This window comes from Ochotona princeps, chromosome 10 (genome assembly GCF_030435755.1).
Source record: "Ochotona princeps isolate mOchPri1 chromosome 10, mOchPri1.hap1, whole genome shotgun sequence".
NCBI classification, from domain to species: Eukaryota; Metazoa; Chordata; class Mammalia; order Lagomorpha; family Ochotonidae; genus Ochotona; species Ochotona princeps.
In genome coordinates this window covers 37,641,826-37,659,024 of record NC_080841.1, presented here as the reverse complement: position 1 = coordinate 37,659,024, position 17,199 = coordinate 37,641,826, and the positions used below count along the sequence as shown (strand labels likewise).

The 17,199-nt window shown below is 43.0% G+C and overlaps 1 protein-coding gene across 2 annotated transcripts in view; it reads left to right on the top strand.

Moving 5' to 3' along the window:
• Positions 1-17,199, top strand: part of NEBL (nebulette) — a 352,516-nt gene that overhangs the window by 126,077 nt on the left and 209,240 nt on the right. For both annotated transcript variants that reach the window (XM_058669305.1, XM_012931008.2), the window contains exon 3: positions 11,521-11,605. In XM_058669305.1, the coding sequence (XP_058525288.1) occupies positions 11,521-11,605 (85 nt within the window). The remainder of the gene's footprint in view (positions 1-11,520; positions 11,606-17,199) is intronic.

The window sequence follows — 17,199 nt, the reverse complement described above, 5'->3', positions numbered from 1 at the left end:
TTGGAGGAGGTCTTCCTTAAACAAATCTGTTTCCATTTTCATCTCTTTTTGGAGACACAGTGCCACATAGACATGAAAGCTGGGTGCAGCTGCTTCTTTACACTCCTGCCCTAGACCCCCATCTTCTGCAGATAGCTGGGATTCTGGTCCCCTGGCTTCTCTGGTCCTCATGCTGTGCATGGGCCTGTGGCTTTTAGTGTCCTTGGAGACTTCTCTCTGCTGAGCATGGGCTGCCCCTGCTCTGTGTTTTGCCTTCTCCGCAGGTAGTTCTGATGCCTGTAGTTTTATCACAGTCTGCTTTGTTGCCATTCTCCTTCCTGCTTGCTCTTCTCAGCTGCGCTTGTCGCTAAGTTCCCAGCCCAGCTTTACATGGCTGCCTGCCCCTCTGTGCCAGGGCTCAAATGCAGGCATTGGCAGTGAAGTTAGGGGACATGACACAGGATTCAGGAGCATACCCTTAAGGGGTCATCTCATCCCATGTGGGCACACTACCTTCTGGGTTTTCTTTAGTTTTTAAAAGAATTTTTAAAATTTATTGATTTGAGAGGTGGGGAGATAGGAAGCGAGGAGAGGCTCCCACCCGCTGGCTCATTCCTTAGACACCTATAATGGGGCACATCCAGGAACCCAACCCAGGTCTCCCAGAGTGGCAGAACTACTTGAGCCATCTCTGTTCTTGCTATGGTCTGCGTTAACAGGAATCTGGAGTCAGGTACCAAATATCGGTGCTTGGACATAGGACCCACATGTCACAACAGGCCTTCTAGCTTTTTTTTTTTCTTTAGATTTACTTATTTGAAAATCAGAGTTATAGAGATAGGGAGAGGTAAATAGAAAGAATGAGGGAAGAGCGAGAGAGATCTTTCATCTGCTGGTTTACTCCCAGATACCTCCTGCAGTCAGGACTGGGCCAGGCTGAAGCCAGGAGCCAAGAATGGATGGCATGGGGCAGGCATCTGGGCAGTCTTTCTCTGCATTTCCCAGGCTGTTATCAGGGAACTGGATTGGAAGTGGAGCAGCTGGGACATGAACCGTTGCCCATATAGGATGCTGGCTTCGCTTAACATGTTCCCTAATTTCAAGATATCTACCCTGAATCTTGCTGTCTCCTCTACCTGGGAGCTGTTAGGAGCAGGCTGATGGACACCAGCACACATGGATGTCCTACTCCATGTGAGAGACTTGGAAGAAGCTCTTTGCTTCTGGCTTCTTGCTTCAGCCTGGCCCAGTTCTGGCTGCAGAAGGCATGTAGGGGTGAATACTGGCTCATGGCCAGGCCTGTTTCAGTGTCAGAAATCCTGTTTGATTTGTAAGTGTCGTGATATCACAGTTGGAATATCCCTGTGGTCACAAACTCCATTATTTCCCATGGGGCTATGTTTATTTTGTCTTTGCTTGCTTGACCATTCAATGACCATTCAATGATAATTGGGAGAGGCATGCTGAAATCTTCTACCGTGTTAGTGGATATGTCACCTTTGCCTATATATCAATATTCTGTTCCCTCTCCATGCTTCTCTCCCTTTCTTGTTCACATTCTCTCTGCACACACACACACACACACACACACACACACACACACACACACTTAACAGGTTTTTAGGCTACTCTTTTTTTTTTTTTTAATTATTTATTGTTTAACTTCAGTAATTACATTGTATTATGTGACACAATTACATAGATACTTGGGTTCTCCCCACCCCTCCCCAAACCCTCCCACCATGGTGGATTCCTCCACCTTGTTGCATAACCACAGCTCAAGTTCAGTTGAGATTTCCCCATTGCAAGCGTATACCAAACATAGAGTCCAGCATCTTATTGTCCCGTCAAGTTCAACGGCTTCTTAGGTATACCCTCTCTGGTCTGATGACAGAGCCAGCAGAGCATCATCCCAGTCAATTGAAAGCTCCAACATACCATCAGCAAAAATTTACATCATTATGGAATTAATTGACATAGTAATGAGTAACCAATATGTTAAAAGTAAATGCGGGTTCCCAGCCACCTTCTGTGACCACCTCACCTATACTTCAATTTTAGTTTATACACAACATATAACATTCAAAACATAACATGTTATACTTAACATCATATCATCTTAAATTAAGGCAAACATGTGGTATTTAACCTTTTGGGATTGGCTCATTTCCCTTAGCATTATGGTTTCCAGTTTGGCCCATTTGGCCACAAAGAACTGCATTTTGTTTTTTTTAATAGCTGAGTAGTATTCCATGGAGTAGATGAACCATAGCTTTCTTATCCAATCCTCTGTTGATGGGCATTTTGGTTGTTTCCATGTTTTTGCAATTACTGATTGTGCTGCTATGAACATAGGAGTGCATGTTGGTTTCTCATAGAACAAGTGTTCTGGATATATTCCTAGGAGTGCTATTGCTGGATCATACGGTATGTTGAATTTGAGTTGTTTGAATATTCTCCATACTGATTTCCATAGAGGCTGTACCAGCCTGCAGCCCCACCAGCAGTGGAGTAGGGTTCCCTTTTCCCCGCAACCTCGCCAACAAGTGTCGTTGGTGCTTTTATTCATGTGGGCCAGTCTTACTGGCGTTAGGTGGTACCTCATTGATGTTTTAATTTGGATTTCCCTTATTGCCAGGGAACTTGAGCATTTTTTCATATGTTTATTTGCCATTTGGGTTTGTTCCTTTGTGAAGTGTTTGCCCATTTCCCGTGCCCATTTCTTGAGTGGCTTGTTTGTTTTGACATTTTGGTTGTTTTGTAGCTCTTTGTATATTCTGGAGATCAGCCCTCTATCACCTAAGTCGTGCGCGAAGATCTTCTCCCATTCTGTGGGTTGCCTTTTTACTTTGTTGATTGTTTCTCTAGCTGTACAGAAGCTTCTTAGTTTGATGAGGTCCCAATTGTTTATTTTGGTCTTGATTTCTACTGCATCTGGAGTCTTTTTTAGGAAGTGAGGGCCTACCCCTAAGTGTTCCAGTGTGTTTCCAACATTTTCTTCCAAAAGTTTGAAGGTTTCTGGATGTAGGTTTAGATCTGTTATCCATTTAGATCTGATCTTAGTGTATGGTGAGAGATGTGGATCTATTTTTTTGTTTCTGCAGGCTATCAACCAGTTGTCCCAACAGCATTTATTGAACAGACCTTCCCATTTGCCTGGGTTGTCGTTTGTCTTTTTGTCAAAGATTATTTGGCTGTATCTGTGTGGGTTTCCTTCTGGCATTTCTATTCTGCTCCATTGGTCTTCCTCTCTATCTTTGTGCCAGTACCACGCTGTTTTGATAACCACTGCCCTATAGTATGTCCAGAGGTCCGGAACTGTGATTCCCCCTGCTAACTTCCTGTTCTTCAGGATAGTTCTAGCTATCCGTGGTTTTTTGTGCTTCCAGATGAACCTTTGGATCATTGTTTCCAGTTCCATGAAGAATGTTTTGGGCAATTTGATTGGGATTGCGTTGAATGTATATATTGCTTTTGGCAGTATAGACATTTTAATGATATTGATTTTACCTATCCAGGAGCATGGGATGTTACTCCATCTTTTGAGGTCTTGTTCAATTTCTTTTTTAAGTAGTTTGTAGTTTTCTTCAAATAAGTCTTCTACATTTTTGGTTAGATTTATTCCCAGATATTTCATACTTTTCTCTGTTATTTTGAATGGTATCTTGCTGGTTAAGTCTTTTTCCATCTTGGGGCTGTTCGCATACACTATGGCTGTTGATTTTTGTTCATTAATTTTGTACCCTGCCACTCTACCAAACTCTCGTACAAGTTCTAACAGTCTCTGTATTGAGTCTCTTGGCTCTTCTACATAAAGAATCATATCATCTGCGTATAGTGAGAGCTTGACTTCTTCGTTTCCCATTTGGATTCCTCTGATTTCTTTTTCTTGTCTTATGGCCTCAGCGAGTACCTCTAGGACTATGTTGAATAGTAGTGGAGAAAGTGGACATCCCTGTCTTGTTCCAGATCTCAGTGGGAAGGGTTCCAGCTTTTCTCCATTCAGTATGATGCTGGCGTTGGGTTTTTCATATATGGCTTTAATTATATTGTGGATTTTTCCATCTATGCCTACCTTGGTTAGGGTTTTTAGTAGGAAGTGATGTTGGATTTTGTCGAAAGCTTTTTCTGCATCTATTGATACTATCATGTGATTCTTGTTTTTCAGTTTTTGGATGTGGTGTATCACATTTATAGATTTTCGAATGTTGAACCATCCCTGCATTCCAGGGATGAATCCTACTTGATCTGGATGAATGATCTGTCTGATGTGTTTTTGAATTCTGTTGGCTAGGATTTTGTTGAGAATCTTAGCATCAATGTTCATCAAAGAGATAGGTCTGTAGTTTTCCTTCTCTGTTAGTTCTCTGTCTGGTTTTGGGATTAAGGTAATGTTGGCTTCATAGAATGAGTTTGGAAGGGTTGCCTCTTTTTCTATTGTTTTGAAGAGTTTGTAGAGAATTGGGGTCAGCTCTGTTCGGAATGTTTTGTAGAATTCTGGAGTGAAGCCGTCTGGGCCTGGGCTTTTCCTTGTTGGGAGGTCTTTAATCACTGATTCAATCTCTACTTCAGTTATGGGTTTGTTCAGGTCGTTTGTTGCCTCTGGGCTAAGTTTTGGCAAGTGGTAGAAGTCTAAGAACTTTTCCATTTCTTGGTGATCTTCTGATTTGTTGGAGTACAGTGCTTTGTAGTAATTTCTAATTATGGCCTTAATGGATGCGGTGTCTGTTGTTATGTTGCCTTTTTCATCTTTGATGCTGTTAATTCTTGCCTTCTCTTGTTTTTTCTTTGTCAGTCGGGCCAGTGGAGTGTCTATCTTGTTTATCTTCTCAAAAAACCAGCTTTTTGATTCATTGATTTTGTGTATGGTTTTTTTTATTTCTATCTGGTTGGCTACTCTTATGTACCTTTACACTTACACTTTTTTGATTAGTTGAGTACATATCACTGTGTAGTGTCTCTATTTTCAATACCTTTCTTTTTAAAAAGTATGTTGTCTCATTAGGTTAGCTATTTTACACTGAATAAAAAATATGCCAGTGTTGGTCTTTTAACTGGCATGTGTTGTCCATTTGCATTTTTATGATTATTGAGTTGTTTCTCCCAACTGTGATTTCTTTTTCTCCTATTTATTCTGTGCTGCCTTTTCATGCTCATTTCTTTCTTTACTGTGTTGAATTAGATTTTTGACTCTTTAAAAAAAAATTTGATCTCCCCTTTTTAGGGTTTGACTTCATATAGTGTATTTCCATTCTCTGTGGCTGTCCTTGGGATTTTATAACGTGTATTTCAGCGGTATCTACAATCTGATAAAATCATTTCTTATGAAGAATACTTCAATTTTTGTACCACTCTTTCAGCTTGTCCAATATTTTAGTTTGTTTTTAGAAATCTCAAATGGTACACATTATTACTGTTTTGCATAATGTGTGCGTACGTGGCCACGTACATAAACACATTGCCTTATTTCTTTGCTTTCCTTTCGCTTTGTTATTTTGCTTGCCCTGGAATCAAGTCCTTCTTCACATCTACTCTAAGTAGTTTCATAGCTGATCTCATGATGGTGATTATTCTCAGGGTCTGTTTGTTGAAAAGGGTTTTTTTTCTTTCCATTCTTCACAGATTATTTTGAAGACTATGAAGCAATGGCTGTTACAGGTGGAGTTGTCCATTTGCTCTCTACATTGGGTGTGACAGTAGTTAAGTAAAGAGAACCAGAGAGGGTGGTCCTTAGTGCCCATGAGCAGGAAGATTGAGACAAGAGTGACAGACTTCAACATGAGTGGCAAAAAAATGGGGTTGGGGTAAGGCAAATCTTTTTATTCTTCCAGGAGTTGAGAACAAAACACAGATTAGAAATTCATCACGAAGGGGGCTGGTGTTATAGTGATGCTGGGTAATGCAGCACCTGCGATGTGGGCATCCCATATGGGAAGCTCTGGTTTGAGTTTTACCTGCTTTGCTTCTGATCCAGTTTGCTGCTAATGCCAAATCCTTGGGGCCTGCTACTCATGGGGCAGAACCCGAGCGGCATTCCAGGCTCCTGGCTCAGCCTGACCCAGCCCTGGCTGTTGGTGCCATTCGGGCAGTATACTAGCAGGTGGATCTCCCTCTGCCTCTTGACCCATCTCTGTCACTCTGCTTTTCAAATACATGAATTTTTTAAAAAGGAATTTGTTAGGGAGAGCTAGAAATCTTAAAATCAGCAACTTCCCATAATGAGATAGGTTTATTATTATTTTTTTTAAAGATTTATTCATTGTATTACAAAGTCAGATACACAGAGAGGAGGAGAGACAGAGAGGAAGATCCTCCGTCCGATGATTCACTCACCAAGTGATCACAATGGCCGGTGCTGCGCCGATCTGAAGCCGGGAACCAGGAACCTCTTCCAGGTATCCCATGCGGGCGCAGGGTCCCAAAGCTTTGGGCCATCCTCAACTGCCTTCCCAGGCCACAAGCAGGGAGCTGGATGGGAAGTGGAGCTGCCGGGATTAGAACCGGCGCCCACATGGGATCTCTGGGCGTTCAAGGTGAGGACTTTAGCCGCTAGGCCACGTCGCCGGGCCCAGGTTTATTTTTATTATGTAATGTTTCTCAGCCTCAGTGCTTTTGACATTTTGGACAGGATAACTGCCAGAAGGCGTAGCATCCTTGATGTCTACCCACCCATTGTCGATAGTGACCAGCTTCCTTCTCCGCTCTCCCGTGTGTGACAACCAAAAATGTCTCCAGACATTACTGTAATAATATGCAGGCTTGACAATATATAAAGTCATAACAATTTTGGGCATATTGGGTGTATAGTAGATGTACAGTAGATTCCGTTGAAGTTGTTCCCTGTGATTCCAGCAGCAATCTCAAGGAAGAGCAAACAGGACTTTCTCTCCCTGTTTTATAAATGCAGGTGCTGAGAACAGACTAAGTCACTGCAGCAAAGCAAAGTAAAAGTAATATACTACTAGTTATCATAATAATAGTAGTAAGTACTTGTTGTAATTAGTGATAACTGTTTGTTGAATGTCTGCTCTGAGCTGGGCGTTGATTTGCATGTTAATTTTGTAACAAGCCTAAGAAGTGCTATCTTTATTTTATACATGAGGAAATTGAGGTCAGAGAATTTTTTTTATTAATTACATTGCATTATGTGACACAGTTTCATAGGCTCTGGGATTCCCCCAACACCTCCCCATGCCCTCCCCCCATGGTGGATTCCTCCACTTTGTTGCAGTATTACAGATCAAATTCAGTTGAGATTCTTTCATTTCAAGCATATACCAAGCAAAGAGTTCAGCATCTAATTGTCCAGATAAATTCAACGGTTTCTTGGGGAGACCATCTCTGGTCTGAAGGTAGAGCTGGCAGAATATCATCCCGATCAATTAAAAGCCCCAACATAACATCAACAACAATTTACAACATTATGGAATTATATTGACATAGTATCGAGTAACCAGTATGTTAAAAAAATGCAAGTTCTTAACCACATCCTGTGACTACTTCGTTGACGTTTTGAGAATTTAAGAAACCTATCTAATGACTCAGAGAAGGTAGAGGGAAGAACCAGGTATTCCAGGTCGTAAGCACTGGGCTCTGGGAGCCAGGGAATTCCCTGAATTCTCTTTCCTCTCCAGTAGTGTTCTTATTTTCACCTCCAGTGAACCTTCTGTTTGCTTTCGCAGACATCCACAGCCTGATCAGGATGGTCCAGTGGTTCGTGTATAACTTTCTCTTTTATCACCTGAATCTTATGGGTGACATTGGAGTCATTTTTCTGTGATCTAACTTTGGTCTTCCAGATAAGTCCTCCATTATTCACCTGATTCTTCTTCTCTTATTTGAAAGATAGCATTTCATGGAAAGCTGGATGCTTGCAGCTCTCAGCCCACTCAGATACATAGACTTCATCCAGTTCCCGCATACTTCTGCCACCCGGAGGACAAGTCTCTGTTTATGATGCTTAGACATTTCACTGTTTCCCCAACTCTCAAGCAGCTTTGAATGTATTCTCTGTCGTATCTTCAAATTATGGTTTATTTTCTAGGAAATTTACTAGTGTGTCAATTCATCTACCCTTTAGTTTGGTATTTTTTTTTTTATTATTATTATTAGAAAGCCGGATATACAGAGAGGAGGAGAGACAGAGAGGAAGATCTTCCATCCGATGTTTCACTCCCCAAGTGAGCCGCAATGGGCCGGTACGCGCCGATCCGATGCCCAGACCAGGAACCTCTTCCGGGTCTCCCACACAGGTGCAGTGTCCCAAAGCCTTGGGCCGTCCTCGACTGCTTTCCCAGGCCACAAGCAGGGAGCTGGATGTCAAGTGGAGCTGCCGGGATTAGAACCGGCACCCATATGGGGTCCTGGGGCGTTGAAGGCAAGGACTTTAGCCGCTAGGCCACGCCGCCGGGCCTTAGTTTGGTATTTTTTAAAGCTCGTTTTCTTGTTCTCCTTGAGCCTCCATTTTTCATGCTGCCATGCCTGCTGTTCCACCTCCTGGCTCTTAATAGAGAGCAGGAAGAAATGCCATACCTCCCCTAGGCTAGAAATTCTCTTCTTTGTAGGATTTCTGTTCAGGACATGTATTTTAGGAAGACCTTTTCTAACCCTGTCAGCATATTTGAAAAGAGCTGCAATTAACTGTATGATACCACCAGTCGGCTTCAAAGTGTTTTTATATTCTCTGTTCCTGTTATTCCATGAGGGATTGCTAGACCCTCAGTTTGCTTCCATACTTTGTTTTCTCCTTCTGGCTTTTTGCTCTTTCCCTTTCGCAGGAAGGATGAGGTAGTGGTTGGGTGGGAGTTGCCCTCAGAGTAGAATATTGTTGGATTGGTTCAGGATTGGGGAACGTCCAGTCCTGCAGGTCGTATAAGGCCCAGGAAATCATTTGGTCTGTCTCTGCTGAGGCAATTGAAGGTGGACTAGACAGCTAATAAATTTATAGTAGGCTAACTTTTAAGTTGATCATTTGTATAGCCCACCCAGGGTGCTTTAAATACCTCAGTAACTATTGGCAGGAAAAGAGTTCCCCACCTCTGGTTTGGATGGACATTCCCAGAGGGGCATGCTGGTGAGAAATCACCACTTCATTAGGTTTCTCCAGATGTTGTAGTTATTTAACATGACGCAGCGTGAGCTGTCATTTCTGTGGTTATACTCATTTCTTCTGAATCTTGTGTTTCCAGCTCAGAAGGCCATTTCCACTTTCCTCGACAGGCATTGTTTTTTATCTTTTGTCGACCATGTTCTCTTTAATGTTACTAACTCTGAATATAACACGGTCTCCCACAGCCTCAAGTTCTAATTCATTTTCATCCTGTTGATCCTTGAAGTTTCAGATATGCATTTGTTCTTTTCCCTCAGTATTTATTATTTTGGCTATCAATCCTAAATTGAACTTTTTGGGGAATGAAAAACTGTGGGTAATTTCTTCCTGCTATGCATGTTTGGAGAAAGTTATGTGTAGATTATCCCACTGCTACGAAGTCATTATATTTCAGGATTGGAAAAGGATAGTGGAGAAAGTGTAAAGCATTGACATCTGTTGATAGTTCTGACATAATTGCAAGTTGGCTCAGTTTGCGAGTAAGTTTGCTGTTTTGGTCATCAGGTTCTCAGAACACATTCTCAAAAATGAGCAGTATCATCTCCAGTTCTCTTTTGAGCACTACTCTCTTTCCAAATAGAACTTAGGATGAGATGCCAAGACCAAACGTGTGAAGTGGTGTTGTTTTACAGGCATGTATTTTATAGGCTCAAATCTATCATTCTTTCTCATTGTGAAGTTGAATGGTGGGACTAGTTAGATGATTTTCACATTTCAAATTGAGAGGCTTGGGTGGGAAGTAAAGCTTTATTAGTATTTAAATAGAAGTCATTTTTGCCTTGTACATTCATGCACACCAAGCACAGCAGCTGTAGATTGTGCCCCCTCAACTATTCATTTCCAGTCTCAGGATCTTCTTTAATTAAACAATAAAGGGGCTGACATTGTTAAACCTATGCTTGTGACATCAGCATCTCATACAAGTGCTGGTTTGAGACCGGCTACTCCACTTCTGACCCAGCTCTCTGTCAATATGCCTGGCAAAGCAGCAGAAGATGGCCAAAGTGCTTGGACCCCTGCCACCCACATGGAAAACCTAGATGAAATTAAATTCCAGGCGGCTGGCTTCAGCCTGGCCCAGCACCAGGTATTGTAGCCATTTGGAGAGTGAGCCAATGTATGAAAGCTCTTTCTCATTTCATTCTTTCTCCCTGCCTCTCTCTTAGTCTCCCCTCTCTGTAACTCTGCATTTTAAATAAATGAATCTTTAAAAAATGGAATTAAAATTTTAATTAAGCATAAGTAGCAGGGAGAATGCATCTCAAAAAGTGTGTCCTCAAACTGATATAATGTGTGGATGAAAAGATGCCATGACTAGCATCTTCCAAGCTCCATCATAACAAAAATCTGGGAAGTCAGGAGAGCTTCCTATGGCAAGTGGCATCAAGGGTAAATTACTTTGGGAAGTGGGGTGGGAGGCAGAATGGGGTTCTAGGTAAGGGGCACAGTGTTCCTGGGGCCATGGGAAAGAGAAGGGTAAATCCTGGGACTGAAGTGGCCCCAGGCCCAAAGCATGGCATGAGAGTGTAGTGGGTGGGACTTTGGGAGGCAATTGTCAGGGACTTCTGGTCTAATAACAGTGGGAAGCCACTGACAGGGTTTACTTGGCATTTTCGAATGTTGGCTATGACAGGAGTGGGAGGGCAAGGCTGGCAAAAGTTAGTTACCTGAGAGATAAATGGCCCATTATGAGGAAGTAAGGTGGGAGGGGCATGTCTGTATTCATGTGTAAATGGAATTGAGGCATATTGAGAAGACAGGATCAACAGACTTGGTGATTAATGAATGGATTGATTGAATGTATGAGGAATGTAGATTGTGTACCAGTGTCTGATATCGACACCTGGGCACTAGTCAATGACAATGAGGATGAGGGGGAGGGATCAGGGCTCTGAGGGACTGTGGAGGAGGGAGAAGCCATGGTGGAGGATGTTTCAAGATGGAGCGAGGGCCAAGCAAGAAGGAGACTGAAAGAAGTCTGTTGGGTGTGTGCAAGAAGTGTTTATATAGCTGGGAAGAGAAACTTCTGGAAAACGAGCTGGAAGTCAGGCACAAATTGAGGAAGAGAGCTGGGGAGAGACAGTGAGCTTAGGCCTGTTCAGAATAAAGTTTGGCCGAAGGTAGAGGGTACATCTATTGCAGAGGTTGCGCTGGCACGGGTGGGGGGGGTGGGCAACTTGGAAATGTTGAGAGCCCTGAACAGGCCTGAGTGCCACAGGATGTGGTCAGTAGGACAGAGAGTCTGGGTCGACATTTTTGGGGGAGAGTGGGAACAACTGAGTTGTAGTCATGAGGATCTGTGAGGATTCCCAGTAACGACAGAGAGATGGCCCCAGTGACACAGAGTGACACAGGGGAGGGTAAAACGGTGGGTGTTAAAGCACTGCTTTGTAGTATTGAATTATGTTCTTTTTAAAAACCTCTCTCTGCAGACACTACCCAAAGCAGTCCTTCACGACAGTGGCAGACACACCTGAAAATCTTCGTCTGAAGCAGCAGAGTGAACTGCAGAGCCAGGTAATTTCTAGAAGGCCTGTTCCATTGCGTTTTTGCTGAAAATTAATTATAAGTCTGTTCTTCTGAGATTGTTGCCATCATGCTGTTTACGAGTGTCTCTAGCCCACCTGGAACCCCCAGGCAGGTCCGTGGGGAGTTCCAGGTGAAGGTGTTGAGCAGTTTGTTTCTACTCCTGGCATGCCTGGATATCCTCAGAAGTGCTGTGCATGTGGAACTAAGGCAAGTGAGTGAGTTCTGGTCAGAGTGTTTCCCAACAACTCTGATGTATTTGGTCCTAAATATTTAAAAACATTGGATAAATAGCTTTTCCACACCACATATGTAGGGGAGAAGCCAGGTGTCAGTTTGACCCAGTTGCAACGTGAGTGGGGCTCACACCCTGTCTGTGCATCTCACACCAGCCGCTAGCTGTGTTGGCAGTGCTGTCACTTGATTCATACTTCTCTTATGTGTGACGCTGACAGCAGGAACAAAGATTAGAACTCCACAGTTGGCTCCCAGTCAACCATTTTTGGATGACAACTTGCCTTCAATATGGTGAAACACATCCATTAAGACTAGAGCTTTGAATAGCGGACACTGCAACAGGGACACCGGATCCCTCCTGATATGGTAGAGAAAGATGCTGGCAGCTGCACAGCAGCCCTTTGGCCGACAGCATAGGAAGACTGTGTAGAGGGAGGAGGTAGGCTGTGTTGCAGGCTGTCGTGGCCTTTTCATTGGTTTGGCCCAGGACTGTCTCCCCTGATTTTTTGTGTTTTTGTAGAATGAGGCAGTATGTGTCTTCTGCCTGCTTTGAGGATGACAACAAGTGTCCAGTGAGACAGGTGGTTGGGAAAGCATTTTGAATAGTTAAAAAAAAATGTGTGCTAGTGAAGATTGCTCTTGTCAACAGTCATGGGGAGGATGGCGGTGGCTGTATGGGTGGAAACAGTCCCTGAGAGTCCCTTGATGGTTGCAGCAGTCTGAGAATCGTGTGAAAAAAGAGGAGAGCAGAATTCATGCAAGGAGGAGCCATCCAGCTAATGGCCTTTGAAAGTGTGTCTGCCGTTCTTCCTAATGAGAGTCATCAGCTGCTAGTCACTCTGGATCGAATGATTTCCCAGTAATGTGCTTTACCTAATTGCATAGGAGATTGTGATTCCCTCCATTCTCTTTCTGGGGGGCTTGAGACCACTTCTCAGTCCATTAAATGAGTGGAAGTAGAACTCGATGTAGAGTTTATTGCTGATTGATGATGCTGCGAAGACTTGGTTAGGAGCTGGTTTCTTAGTTTGAGTGAAATCCCAGTGTTTATGTGCTAAGCTTTGAGTTCCAAAGGTTGGGTACTGTCCAGAGAGAGACAGTGTTACAGAGAGCAGCGTGCACACCCCTGCTTACTCACTCACATCGCTGTGGTGCCAAGATTCAGTTCCAGTGTGTGCTGATCCAATAGCTTTCTTCTCATCAAGTTAGCAGTAATCAGAGAATCCGGGAGAAATGCTCAGAGCACTTTAAAAAATAGAGCTAAGGCTAGTAATCAAATACTTGTTTCCTGCCTGTCACATGCCAGGGCACTGTGCAAGAGGATTTGTAATTTACTGATCTTGCCTTCACAGAGTTTCCAGGGTGCCTGGGGAAAGAGGCCTCACACGCAGCATGGCTGTGTTTGGTCAGCCAGGGAAAGCTCTTGTGTGAGTTGGACTGCATTGTGCTTTGTGCTGGGCCTGGGAGTTACATGGAATCACTAGGGCTGAGAAGAATCCGGGATCAGTTCTGTCACCTTCCTTCTGAAGGATGCCCTCCCTCAAGGGAGTAGGTATGGGTGCCCTCAGTGTGCCCCAGGAGCAAGCTCTGGTCATTTTCTTGCCACATACTTGCTTTGGAAATGCAAAGGAAAAAAAAGGAGGCTGCAGTTTTATGAAATGCTGATTTTAATCTCCCTCAGGTGGCAAGCTGAAAGCTTCAGGAAGCAGGAAATACACGTAATTATAGACTGGTGGGACGAGTGCTAATAAAGATATGTATAAATGGTAGTGGGATCTTCAAGCAGTGGTCAGGGAAGATATCATGCTTTTTTTTAATTTTAAAAGATTTTGCTGAAATATGATCAGACCTAGAAAGAAAAATGCGGGCCTTTATCAGGCAGACAGTGTAAGGAAATTTAAGTTAATTCATGAAGCGTGTGTTGATTGCCTAGTGCATATAAAGAATTGTGCTAGACATTTGGGCTGCTAAGACATCATAATCATCATAAAAGGCCTTGGTGTATTCCAAGCATGTCATCTTGTCATTTTACGTGTATCATGTCATGAAATCTCAGACAACTTTGTGAGACAGGTACTTATCATTCTCCATACTTTAGAGAACTTTAAGTGCCTTGTTCTTGTGTCGCTGGTATAGAGTCAGTGAGGGCATTAGACTTCTGTGTGTGCATTCCCTTAGAGTGCTGATATCTGGAATTCTGAATAAGCTCAACAATCTTGACAGAAGATTGACTGTTAATATATTATGTATTGATTTTGGTAATTGGTGATGTTGCATAAATCAAAGATGCTCATAGCACCAAGTCTTCAAATTCTGAAATCTTTTAGAATTGTTTGGTTAAAACTAGTTCGTTAGCCTACCAAATGAGCCAAAATGAAGGAAAAATGTGTATTAATTTTCACTTGAGTCTATTCATGTATTTAAAAAGTGCTATACATTGTAATCTCTTTCCCCCCCCCCCTTTTTTTTGTATTAGCCTTCATTCCTCTCTTGAGAGGAGATAAATGTAGCCAATATTTGAAAACTAAATGCTAAAGCTGGTCAGGCTTTTTAAGAATATGTATTAGGTTGCTAATTGTCATAATAAAAGGATGTCAGAGGGGCCAATGTGATGCTGGTTCAGGCTAGTCCTCTGTAGAGCTGGCGTTCCATATGCGCACTGGATCTGGTCCTAGGAGCTCCACTTCAAATCTGGCTCTCTGTTTATGCCCTGGAAAGCAGTGGACGATGGCCCAAAGCCTTGGGAATTTGCACTTGTGTGGGAAGACCCTGAAGAAGCTCCTGACCTCCAGCTTTGGACTGGCCAGTTTTGGCCATTGCAGTTGTTTGTGGAGTCAACCAGTGGATGGGACACATCTCTCTCTCTCTCTCTCAAACTCTGTGACTCTTTCAAGTAAAAAAAAAATCTTTATATATATATAGAGAGAGAGAGAGAGAGAAAGAGAGAGAGAGAGAGAGAGAGAGAAAAAGAGAGAGAGAACATGAGAGTAAACAAGTAAACCCAGAGTTTGTGATTCAGAACTGATGCTAGCACATGCTTTGCAGGTGTTCTCCAGCTTGTAAATAATTGCTGAAGCTGCATCTTAGACACAGCATCAGTGGTGTTGAGGAGCTCCCTGTGGCCTGTGCAGCCCACTCAACAAGCAGCAGAAGTTAAACTTTCCTTCTAGTGAAATTAGAGACACTATAGTTCACCTAGCGTGGCATCAGGCATTTATTGACTGCCCTGGCCTGACCCTGGCCCCTGGCTGGCACCCTTTATAAATTTATCTATTATTTATTTATTTATTTATTTATTTATTTATTTACTGGAAAAGTGAGGCCTGAGTTTCAAAACCCTGACTTGGAAACTGAATTTTTGAAACATAAATACTTTGTAAGTTGAAGAATCCCCAAATTTTAATAATCAAAACTGGATAAAAAGTCATTTAGGAAAGAAACTTCAACATACATGGATGTTACATAGTAGAAGATGTTTCCTTCTGTAGGGTGGGAGGAAAAGCCACAACTGTTTGAAGTACCGTGAGTTAGAGGAGTGTCGAGACTTCAAAAACCGTGGAAACTGGTCCTCAAAGGGTATTTTGAGAGGAGGCCTTCATCAACGAGCACAGTGGCACTTTTGGTGCTGAGGCATAGTAATGGCCAACCCCTGGCTTCTCTTTGGCCTCCTATGCTCTGAGCCTTTGGCAATTCTGGGCTTTTATAGGGCAGAGGTTTTTTTTTTTTTTTTAAAGACTGCTCAAAAAACAAAGGTACAATGCTAGTTTTGTCCTCACTCCAGTTGATTGACTTAGCTGTTTGCAATCAAGCTGAAAATAATAGGAATTTGGGGCTCACCGTGTTCTTAAATGAAGTGAGTATAATTTATGAGTGCTGATAAGATGAAAGATTAAAAATGATTATGGATAGGATACAAATCATTCTGGAACCTTTGATTCCTTTTAATCTTCCAAGTTTTTTCAGAAGCATAAGAAGCATGGTTCATGCAGAATATGACATATGATAGTTATAGGTGAGAAAGTAATGAGCTTTTTTCAAGGTCTTATTTAATTATTTATTTGAATGGCAGGAGAGATAGAGAGAAAGAGAGAGAGGAGAGAGAGAGAGAGAGAGAGAGAGAGAGAGAGAGAGAGAGAGAGAAAGAGAGAAAGGGATCTTTGATCTGTTGGTTCACTTCACAATAGCCTGACCAGGTCTGCCATGTGGGTGACTGGGACCCAAGCACTTGTGCACTAGAAGGGAATTGGAACAGAAGTGGAGGTGGGAGTTGATCCCAAGTATTCTGATATGAAATGCGCTGGTATCTCAGGTGGATTCCTTTGAGCTATAATGGCCATCCCTGGTATTGTGACTTTTTATAGAGAACAACAATTGGAGATTGCTGTGGAGGGAATGAAGATACATATTGAATGTGAACCCCTGAAACTCAGCAGATAGTGGTGTGGCATGCTGGCCTGTCTTCAGCTTGCTCTTGGCACTTTCTGTACCTCCTTATTCTGTGTGCTGTCTCCACAGGGTTTCTTTCTGAGTTATCTGTCATCTAATGCTCCAGTAAGGTGTTAAATAAATTACCTAACACCAGACTCCTCTCAGACGGCAGCTACATTGCTGAAGTCTGATTTCCATCAAAGCAGCAGGTCATGGATTGGGGAGCTTTGTTTACTGTCAGAAGAGTGCAGAGCTACTCCAGCTGCAGCATTGTGGTCTGGTGGAACCCAGAGTGATAATAAAATAAAGTAGGAAGCATGTGACATGGCAACTACAACAAGACTGGCAGAGAGAGCTGAGTGCATGTTTGTTATGATTTCAAACCTTTCCTGGGTGTTGGAGTGTGGCTACTCCCTTCTGTCGACACACACACACTGGAGCCTCAGGGTAGCATGCTGCCTGCTGCCAGCTCAGGCCCCACTGCCGAGTGTGTATCCCTTTCTCCAGCCTTCCTGATCTCAGCTGACTCTGTTCTTTGTGGCATGCTCTTACTGTTCCTTCTAGCTGGGGACAGCTTCAGCCTTTGGCATGCAACAGTTGTCTGCAAGCATTTTTGTTGTTAATTCTTCTGGCCCGCTGGTCTTAGACAAACCACTCTTCATGCATGCCTTTTCCTTTTCTCTTTTCTTTGAACCTGATTTTGGCAGCTTACACGTCCCGTCTTTTGGCTTCTCACCATCTGATGCCGATTTCTGACACTCTGGTGATGCCTCTTGTTTGCTGCAATCCATACTTTCTCATGTGTGTCCCGGCCAAAGTCCACAGGGAGAAGCTGCAGTGTGTTTCCTTTCAAGGTTCTGAGGCAGTGAAGATGATGAGAGATTACGTTTCACATATAGAAAGGGATGAATGTGAGGAAG